Source organism: Papaver somniferum, chromosome 3 (assembly GCF_003573695.1).
Source record: "Papaver somniferum cultivar HN1 chromosome 3, ASM357369v1, whole genome shotgun sequence".
In the NCBI taxonomy this organism is placed as follows: Eukaryota; Viridiplantae; Streptophyta; class Magnoliopsida; order Ranunculales; family Papaveraceae; genus Papaver; species Papaver somniferum.
This window is the reverse complement of record NC_039360.1, coordinates 1,712,483-1,722,160: the sequence shown is the minus strand read 5'-3', so window position 1 is coordinate 1,722,160 and position 9,678 is coordinate 1,712,483. Positions and strand designations below refer to the sequence as shown.

Genomic DNA, 9,678 nt, shown 5'->3' with positions numbered 1-9,678 from the left:
TATTTTTCTAGGATCTGTGACGATTTTATTGCGCCGTTATTTGTCTAGTTATGATTGGAATTGAAGGTTTAAAGAGCAAAAACGAATTTTTGACGAAAAGCATAGGCAGCGGTTCACCTTTTATTTTTGTAAAGACCTGACATATTTTGTTGATTTTCAAACATGATATTTTTCTACGATCTGTAAGGTTTCTATATAGCCATTATTTGTCTAGTTCTGATTGGAATTGAAGGTTTAAAGAGCAAAAACGAATTCTCGACGAAAAGCATAGACCGCGGTTTTTGTTTTTGTAAAAATGACCTGAAATATTTTGTTGATTTTCACACAAGATATATCCCTCCGTAAAGCAATGTCCTATGGAAATCACCTACAAGACTACCAATGTAACGTGCTGAATATGGCTTTGGATCCGGGATTTTGAGATCATCAATGTACTTCTTCAGCTTGTCGTCCCACATTTGGTAGTTGCCTTCGTTGAAAGAGTAGATCTTTCTTGATTTGGGGATCTGCACTTTCTCTCGAGTCAACACAAACTCACCATACATGGAATCCAACGTGAAGGAGTAGACACCTTTCCCGACGGACAACACAAAAATCACGGAGATCGAGTACATGCAGTATCCTGCGGCCAACAGGTTGGTCCCTGTTTGGCATACGCTCACTATGCACTTTTGCTTCTCTTGGTCCAACTGCATTGTTTGGATATACAGAACTTTTGGTTAGCTATGAAAACTAGGAATGTCAGATTTCTAAAAGAACGTGTTTGCATATACGTACAGCGGATACATCATCTCCAAAATCAGCAAGACATTCGTCGTTAGGATGGTAGATACCAAAGATGGATCCAGTTGATACAGCAGCGTCGATGTTGGATGAGCCGTTTAGGGGATCAAATACGACAATGTAGTTCCCAGAGTAACTCTCTTCCACTGCAACAGGTACATCTTCTTCCTCTGAAGCTATAATCCCTGTTCTTCCACTTGATCTCAAGCAGCTTGAGAACACCTAAACCACATTCATGCATCTATGTAAGAAATTATACATGCTACATGGCAATAAAAATGCTATGCCAACTAAGGAATTGGATTTCTAATGGTGTGGTAAAATTACTTGAGTGTTACCAAAACTAATTTATACAAAATTTCACAATGGATTCATTCAGTTTAGTAGATACCTCATTGGAGATAACTTCGAGCTTCTTCTGGTCTTCGCCTTGAATGTTAACGGCACCTTGACCTCCAATCTTGGCTGAAGTAGTGCAGGACATTTAGCTTCCCAATCTGGAGACACAACAAACCTATCTAATCATGAAATAATAGGAGGATTTTGAAGATTAGACCATGTAAATATGCCTCCAGCCATTGGCAGATCTATAAAATTTTGTGTATCTAAAAATATTCCTGAACTTTCTTCTATTAATTAATCTGCCTCCATCTCTATTTCTCTCTGAGTGAGTGAAAATTGTATTTTAATCTCCATCTATGCACCAAGGCTCATGCATAATAGTTCTAATATCAGCAATTTGTTGCCGAAATTGAGCAAAATCTGAAGGATCAGAAGCACCATAAACAGATGTGCAAATCCAAACAAAACCATCTTTGACATTTCAGAATCTAATAGTTAGAGAAAAAACACCCAATAAAGATTTCTCCATGATTAAATCCCCACCATTGCGTAGAACAATTATGCCTCCATATCTTTCATTCGAAGGAAGAAAAGCATATTCACATTTGTTACTACCCCATAATGAATGCACTAACGAATCAGTGACACACTCCATTTTCGATTCTTGGATAGCACATAGAGAAACTTTCTTCTTCCTGATAGCATTTTCGACTGATTGAATCTTTGGATCATCGTGAAGACCCCTAACGTTCCAAGTCATACTCTTAATATCCATTACATACCTTAGTAGTCCCCACTGCAGCTGAAGATTTGGAAATTCCTTCAGCTTCAATATTCAAATCTTCATCTGAATCAAATCACCTCCCCCCCCCAATCCATCGAGATCTTCGTTAGCTTCTTATGATTGTTTTAACCGCAACAGAAGATCTTTATAAATCGATCTTGAAATTCGGTTATCATAATTAATCCTCAGTTGCTTATTGAAAGAGACATGAAAGTCTACCATATTATGAATTTCAAAATCCTGAGAAGCATTGGGGATTGAATTATCAACAGCTCTGGCTTCCCCCCATCCAGCCCATATATTGATCCGGTACTAAGTGGTATTGGTCTTGGGCAGGGAGAATTCATATTTGAATTCACATGAAGACATCCTACCATCCAGAATGTTTAGAAAAACCAACAGTAATCCAATCTTATTCCAACAAATATGCGAATTAAGTAACGTCACAGAAATACCTAAAGCACAATAATCATTCTTCGTAGAAGAAACAACAGCTTGAGGAACTTGCACTTTTGCAGGCATCGAAACCTCTTGTGTTGAATTAAAATTGTTCAATGATAAAATATCTGATGTAGAAACATACGCCCAAAAAAAAAGACAAATAGAATAATCATTTCCTTTAGGGATACAAATAAATCTTTGCTTTGAATCCGCAGCAGTTCTTGTGATTTTCAAATAGCTCCCAAACTTGTTTGAAAGCATTTCAACAAGAATCAAAACCTGATGAAATCTGTGTGACCATTTTTGATTTGCTGTAGTCTTCGCTAATTCCTTTGTAGTAGGAATAATCCAATTGACAGTATCATAAGGGATAAAAATCCAATTACTGTTACCCTTATATCTCTCCGATACCTTCAGATCCTTTGTTTTACCTTTGATGTTCCTTGATAACTCAAAGGATTTGGATTCCAAAATAACTGTTGATGAGAAAGTCATTTGAAAAGAGATGAAGTAAAAGAAATACAGGAAAAGAATAACCACTCTTGAACTGAATCAATCACGAAGGATTGATACGAGAAGGAGGCTGAGAATTCACATGAAAAATCGCCATTGGAAAAGCTCCCAGAATTTCGGAGAGGAAAGAGAAAATAGAAATGAATGAGCCATTGACAATGTTTTTATTAAAGTTGTTCTATTGTGTTTTGTTTCTAAATGCATGTTCGTCTCTTGTTGTTGTTGACAATGTGAAGGTGCAAAATTATCAGGACTGGAGCCATTTATCAACAATCATAGATCACAAACTGGGCAGCCAATATTGTATATAATTGTTGAATTTAAACTTACATATAGTATGTAGAAACCATAAATCTAGCATTATGGTGTTTCACTACTCATGATGACAATGAGCCATTTAGTGCACACTACATTTTTGCTCCGGGTATTGTGAGGTTTGTGCTCATTGGATCATCCAGGAGGCATACATGTAACTGAAAATATGTTAATTTACCAGACACATATTGGCTCTGTAGCTAGTTTAATTGGGCATTCGAGAAAAGGCTTCATTTTCGTTATGCTATTCTCAATAGTGTTAGAAAGTTTAACTAGGATATAGGATGGATGGATGGTTAGGAGAAAAAGTAGTTCCAATGTCAGGTAGAAAACAATACAGTTAAGCTATTTTAGAACCAGATGAGGACGACGAGGAAGGTATCTTGTCCTCCCAAACAAGTCCATTCACATTAAAAGAAACAAATTGGGAAGAGACGAAAAGAAGCATTGATGTTTTTTTTCTAAACATAGTAGTTAAATCAGATTTAAATTGATTTAAGGTTTCATTTCTAACAACCGGAAACAAATGGTTTCTGGCAGGACGAGAATTCATTCTGATTTGCGGCGTTTGGATCAGGATGTTATCTTCTTCATCATCATCAGGTATGAATATTCCTGTGGACAATAATTCTTCATCATTATCAGCGACAAAAGTAGCCAACAATTCTGATGTTTTATCACAAATTCTATTATGTCTACCTGTGAAATCTCTATTGATCTTCAAATCTGTATCCAAAAAATGGTTATTTTTAATATCTGACCCATATTTCGCTAAGAATCATTCTTGTCGGAAGACCAGCTTTAAAATCCCTGGGTTGTTCATACAGAAATTAAGACGTCCTTCGGGTCCTCCTGATGAACCAGAATTTGAATTTCATTTTATCTTCCTTAACAATGATGATGCTATTACCGGTGGCGGAGGAGTCCCCCTAAAAACCCGTGGAAGTTCCTCCGCGAAATTCGGAAGGTCCTATTGTTGAAAGTAGCTTAAGAATAGAACATTCTTGGAATGGTCTATTATGTTGCACTAGGATAACATCTCAGAGGCCAAGGAGCCGCGTATCGTAATCCGCCACATTTACATTTACAATCCAACCACAAAACGATACAAAGCTCTTCCTCGATCCCCCTTTAGAGATGTCGTCAAATATTATTGGAATGCAGTTAAAAGTGTATCTTTAGCTTTTGATCCAATCAAGTCTCCAGATCACTATCAGGTTATCTGCATCTGGATAGATATAGGGAAATTTTATGAACATGATGTTTATTATATCGAAATATACTCCTCTAAAACAAACTCATGGAGGTTATCTGCGGAGAGTCCTTTTTCAGCACGTCGTCTCAGTTCCTCTAGGGCGCCAGGTGCGTTATGGAACTGTTTCCTTGGGCCAGGTGTGTTTTGGAATGGTTGTTTGCATTGGATCTCGCAATTCTCGATCATGGAAGATGAAGCGTCACTGTATTTTGATATCGAACAAGATTTAGTAAAGCCGCTGCCGTTGCCAGCTGTATGTAATGATAATATGTGGTATATTAAATATTTTGGAGAGTGTAGAAATCATTTGTATCTTGTAGGGGCTCTTGGATCATGTCCTGATAATTACAGCATCTTCGAAATGGAGAAAGATTACAGTGGGTGGAATCTTATATACAAGGTCGACCTAGAAAGAATTATAAATGCATACCACCTAGAGTCGGTGACGAATTATAACAATACCATCGATTATTGTGTGTGGGTAATGTTTCTTGGGGAATCCGAAGAGAAATCATCAACAAAATTGATGTTGTTGATAAATGCTACTCAACTTATATCCTATGATCTGAAAGAGATGAGCTATAGGGAGATCTATTATTTCGATCCAAAAACTCTCACCATGACTGCAAACTCAAACTCACGGGGTTATGTTCATCAATACATAGAGTCGCTTGCCTGTATTTGAATATTTTCATGGCCTCTCTCACTTGTTACACTTAACTAAAGTTAATCTTCAACTTAATAATGTCATGTTCAGCCCTTGTTTTGTGTCATGCAATCAGTTCTGAAAATATATCCATTTATGTTGTTTACTATCCTTATTGGCTTGCATTACTGCTTTACTATGCACGGGTCTATATCGTTTTGTTCCCAGATAAAAAAATTTAAGTTGATTTTTTTCCAAGTCTAGTAATAATGCATAGACTTGGCAAAATGAATAATGGAAACAGGTAATAGCAAGTAATTTTTTTATGGTGGTTACTACTTCAAAGTTCAAATGCCTCTTTTGATAACATATTTTGTGTAACACTGTTATTATTTGGTTAACTTTTATTCTCACAATTTATTATTGCCTCTATAATTTCTTTGTTCGTACAATTTCATAACTGTGTCGTTAGTTGTTACGTTAGTTTAAAAAATGTTCGACTTCCATCATATATCTGTAGCATACGTTAGAAAGGATATCAGTTAAATTTTGAGTATTTTCTTCCAGTTGTCCAACTTTTGGTTCAAAAACATCAAAATCATCAACAACCTAAAAACCCCAGGCCATTTCTGACACCACGTCGGGAGTTACAGTAACCTCCTTTCTCATTGGCCGGTGAACGAAACCCTTGCTCCCGATTGGTTGAAAAGAAACTTATACCCCTAAATTTCATGTCCGTTAATTTTTAATAGAATTGGCTCGATCTGACGCTACAAATCAAATGACAACTTAGCAGATTCTTACACCGCGTTTACATAATTATAATATAATCTGGACCTTAGGATTGGTTGTCGAAAAAAACGAAAAAAAAAACCGTGAAATTCTATATACAAAAAAAAGGAAATCTTTAAGAAAAAATCCTGGATTTCCATATTTAAAAAAAATAATGCAGTATCCAAAGAATTAAGAATAAGATCTAACGACTTCTAAAAATAATGCAGTATCCAAAGAATTAAGAAGTGTCAAAGAACCGAGAATAAAAATCTGACGACTTCTAAAAATTCTATTCAAACTATGGTAACTTTGCATGTCTATTCAATGGAAACAAATTAATGCTGAGTTTACGTGAGTATCCAGAAAACCAAGAATAAAATCTAAAAACTCCCAAAAATTCTCTTCAAACTATGATGGGAAAATTAGGCTAAGGCCCGACCATGGATTACCCATAATATCAAGCCCTTAATTAAAAGAAGTTTAAATCTAGGCCCCGAAATATTAAAAGACTTTGATACCCTTATGCATATTGTCAGGCCCATAATTAAATAAAATTTAAATTCAGACCCAAAATTATTAAAATAATTTAACTCAACAGTTACACGTGTAAGCAGAAGTTACACATGCGTATAACATGTGTATCTACAAGTTACACATGCATATAAATGTTCATCTCAACAGTTACACGCCAAAAAGAAACATATATTCAGTTGTTATTGAAATAATAATTTCATTTACAATAATTCTATGTTTATCGGTTACATATGGGCATGCAATGACTACAATAGTTTCTTCGAGATTGAAAACATGAGGGAAAAGACAAAATGATTGTTGTTTTTAGTCAACCAGTCATCTGGGTATACTCTTAATGCTCCAAAGATATACCTGCAAGAGTATCAGGATGGTCGAAAAGGTTATCAGCTGAATAGCCAAACAAAACACACTAGAATCTGAATATTCATTTTCTGGCTGGAAAACCATAGTAACTGAGATAATAAATTACGCACCAACTAACCAATGTCAAGAATGACAATACGACAACTGTGGGGACAAAAATCCTAGCAACCTTTATGAGACATGCAGATAATGAGAATAGTAAAGTCACATAATTACAATTACAGCACTACTTCAATATTGTAGAAGATAAAGCAAAAAAATTTAGCATGAGACATTTCATAGATTAAATATGTATAAAAGTAAGCACCATAAGTAACTGTTTCATTGATACTTACAAAATCAACAAATTTCTGAACAGGATCTTTGGACATTTGGGCTGTCTCAACCAGACAAATAATCTGGCTCAAAACAATGTTGACTAGCATGTGTAACTACCAACTACACATCCAATTAGCATGTGTAACTAGTAGCTACACATCCATATAGCACTCGTAAAGTCAGAAGGCTCGTGTACCTGGCACATACAATTTACAGTTTAATCTTATTAGATTGTGCATCTTATTATACAATTTACAGTATCATCCAATCTGCATGATATCTCATTCCGTAAGAGCTTGCACAAACAAAAACGTAGACTTTTTATCCTATCCAATTAGCATATGTATCTATAAGATACACATTTGGTTAGCATGTGTAACTAGTAGCTACACATCCATTTAGCTTGTGTAACTAGAAGCTACACAACTAATTATCATGTGTAACTAGTAGCTGCACACCCATTTAGCTTGCCAAGTTAGTGAATTTCGTCACATAAAGTTCAGAAATTTTAAAGTATTTCAATCAAAGATAAGCATATTGCATCAGTTTTGACCTAAGAGTACTCATGGAGAATATATAGTAGCTAAGATACTTTAAAGAGACGATACTTATATTCGACGTGATTCATTATGTAGCCACAGATGTTGATGAGATTATTAGTCGTTATATTAAGCTAGTACTCATTGTAAATCGACAAAGTCGTCATCACTAATGGATGTTCAGTTGAGAACTTAAACTGATATCGCAGAAAAAAGCATACCTCAAGTATTTGATGTACTCTTCAGTTTCTAAGGTGCCAAATTCTTGTTGTACAAGAGCAGCAGGAACTAAAACCAGTTGGAACACTGTGATAACCTGTTGGCCCAAAATGCAAAAGAGAAAAAAAAATCAATTCAACTTGCTAAATAATGATAACTCAAGGAGAAGTCAAGCAGACTGTTGAACAATACTAAGGCAGATCTTAATTCTTACATTGAAATACTGTTAATTAATGTTAGACCATCGATATGGGCATAATTGCTAGACCGTTGATAAGGACATCAAATGCGAACCGCACAACCCCAAGTAAGCAAATTTACATTATTTTCCTTTTGAAATGTATAGTTTGAGAGAAGAATCATCTATACATGGCAGATATACATCACTAAATACATGTGTAATCAGCAATTACGCACCCAACATGCAAGTGTAACCAGCAATTGCACATCCTAAAAACATGTGTAACTAGCAGATACACATTCTAGAAAGCATGTGTAACTAGTAGATACACATGCTTATAGCCACACAATTCCATCAAAAGAAATTTAAGATAAAAGAAAGGTTTTAGAAAGCGGACCAATTCCATCCAAAGTTCACCCCTGCACAGACAAAAGAAACAATGGCATAAGTACCAAAAGATACTAACTGAAGAGGTAAAAAATTACTGGAAGTACAATCAGAAGATGTTTTAATGATACTTGAAAGTTGAAAAGAACATTTCTAGTGGTTTTGAAACACTGGATGGTATTCTCTGTATTTTCTAATGTCGGTGTAAGCATGCATTAGATCAATGAGTAAATGAATGACTACGCAACATATGCCAAAGTAGATCTGCAAGGAGTTTTAGATTGCTTGCCTTTGTGTCAGTGAACTTGATAAAGAAGCGATATTTGGACAAAGAGATCTTGTCTTCGAGAATTGTTGCACTCAGTTTCTTGTTTACATTGGCATTACCACCTCCTATAGATGTTAGCTCACCAAAATCGTTGTTCTCTTCAGATAGGGACTGATCCTTTTAGTAGAACCATAACATACTGCGAATTAACATAAAAACCTCAGTTGGCAAATATGGAAAGAGTTCGCAAGACAAGGAAAGTCCACTAGTACGAAACTTAGTGCAAAAAATGTAAGAAAATGAAATATATATAACATACACATTATATCCCAGCATGTGTAACTAGTGGTTACACATCGATATATCTTGTGTAACTAGTGGTTACACATCCATATATCTTGTGTAATTACTAGTTACACATACATATAACTACTGAAATACATTCGCAAAAAAAAATCAAATTATGAGTTGTAACTTTCATACCATCTGGATGAGGCTCAACAATCCTCAAAGGAAACTTAATATAGCTGTATGGCTACAATAGCCTATAATCTAAAACAGCCGAGTAGATTCTCAATTTCAAAGCTTAGCGTTAATAATAAGATTCACCGAAAAAGCATGAAATATAGCAGAAAGTACAATTACAAGGACATTAATTATTATTTCACTTCACACCATGAGTATTGGGATATTAAAAATGGAACTGAGCAGTACACGTCCTAGTGGTAGCAATACAACTATCAAAGATAAACTAAAGAGGAGAAACATTATCCATGCCAGAAAGACCAACAACACAACACGAAGTACAAAGCCATAACTACCTAAGAGGTAAGATATACATTTGGAAATACCAAAACTTCATACATATGGAAGATATAACAATGTCAGCTACCTATGAGGTAATATATACAACATTCACAGGGGATATCAAATAGTTACCAAGTGAAAGATGGGTTTGAGCCGTAGTAAGCCTTACCAGATGAATAATCTGGAAGTTACACATTTACTCGCGGAGG

General features: G+C 35.4%; 1 protein-coding gene and 1 long non-coding RNA gene across 2 annotated transcripts; one reads left to right on the top strand and one right to left on the bottom strand.

Annotated features, from left to right (window-relative positions):
* Nucleotides 1–278: 278 nt before the first annotated feature.
* LOC113360846 (fructose-1,6-bisphosphatase 1, chloroplastic-like) lies at nucleotides 279–3,149 on the bottom strand. Its single transcript, XM_026604292.1, has 3 exons — nucleotides 1,175–3,149; nucleotides 778–1,005; nucleotides 279–689 (listed from the first exon to the last, which is right to left on the bottom strand). The coding sequence occupies exons 1-3, from the start codon at nucleotides 1,265–1,267 to the stop codon at nucleotides 321–323; spliced, it is 690 nt and encodes a 229-aa protein (XP_026460077.1). The 5' UTR covers nucleotides 1,268–3,149; the 3' UTR covers nucleotides 279–320.
* Nucleotides 3,150–3,555: 406 nt separating this feature from the next.
* Nucleotides 3,556–5,254, top strand: LOC113355125. Its single transcript, XR_003362132.1, has 2 exons — nucleotides 3,556–3,781; nucleotides 4,006–5,254. It is a non-coding gene; the product is annotated as an uncharacterized LOC113355125 (long non-coding RNA).
* The last annotated feature ends 4,424 nt before the right edge of the window (nucleotides 5,255–9,678 follow it).

Excerpts from the sequence above, each read along its gene's own strand:
- LOC113360846 (XM_026604292.1), bottom strand. The coding sequence starts at position 1,267 with ATGTCCTGCACTACTTCAGCCAAGATTGGAGGTCAAGGTGCCGTTAAC. Across the intron at positions 1,006-1,174 it reads TCGAAGTTATCTCCAATGAG|GTGTTCTCAAGCTGCTTGAG; the intron begins GTATCTACTAAA and ends AATGTGGTTTAG. Across the intron at positions 690-777 it reads TTGGAGATGATGTATCCGCT|TTGGACCAAGAGAAGCAAAA; the intron begins GTACGTATATGC and ends CAAACAATGCAG.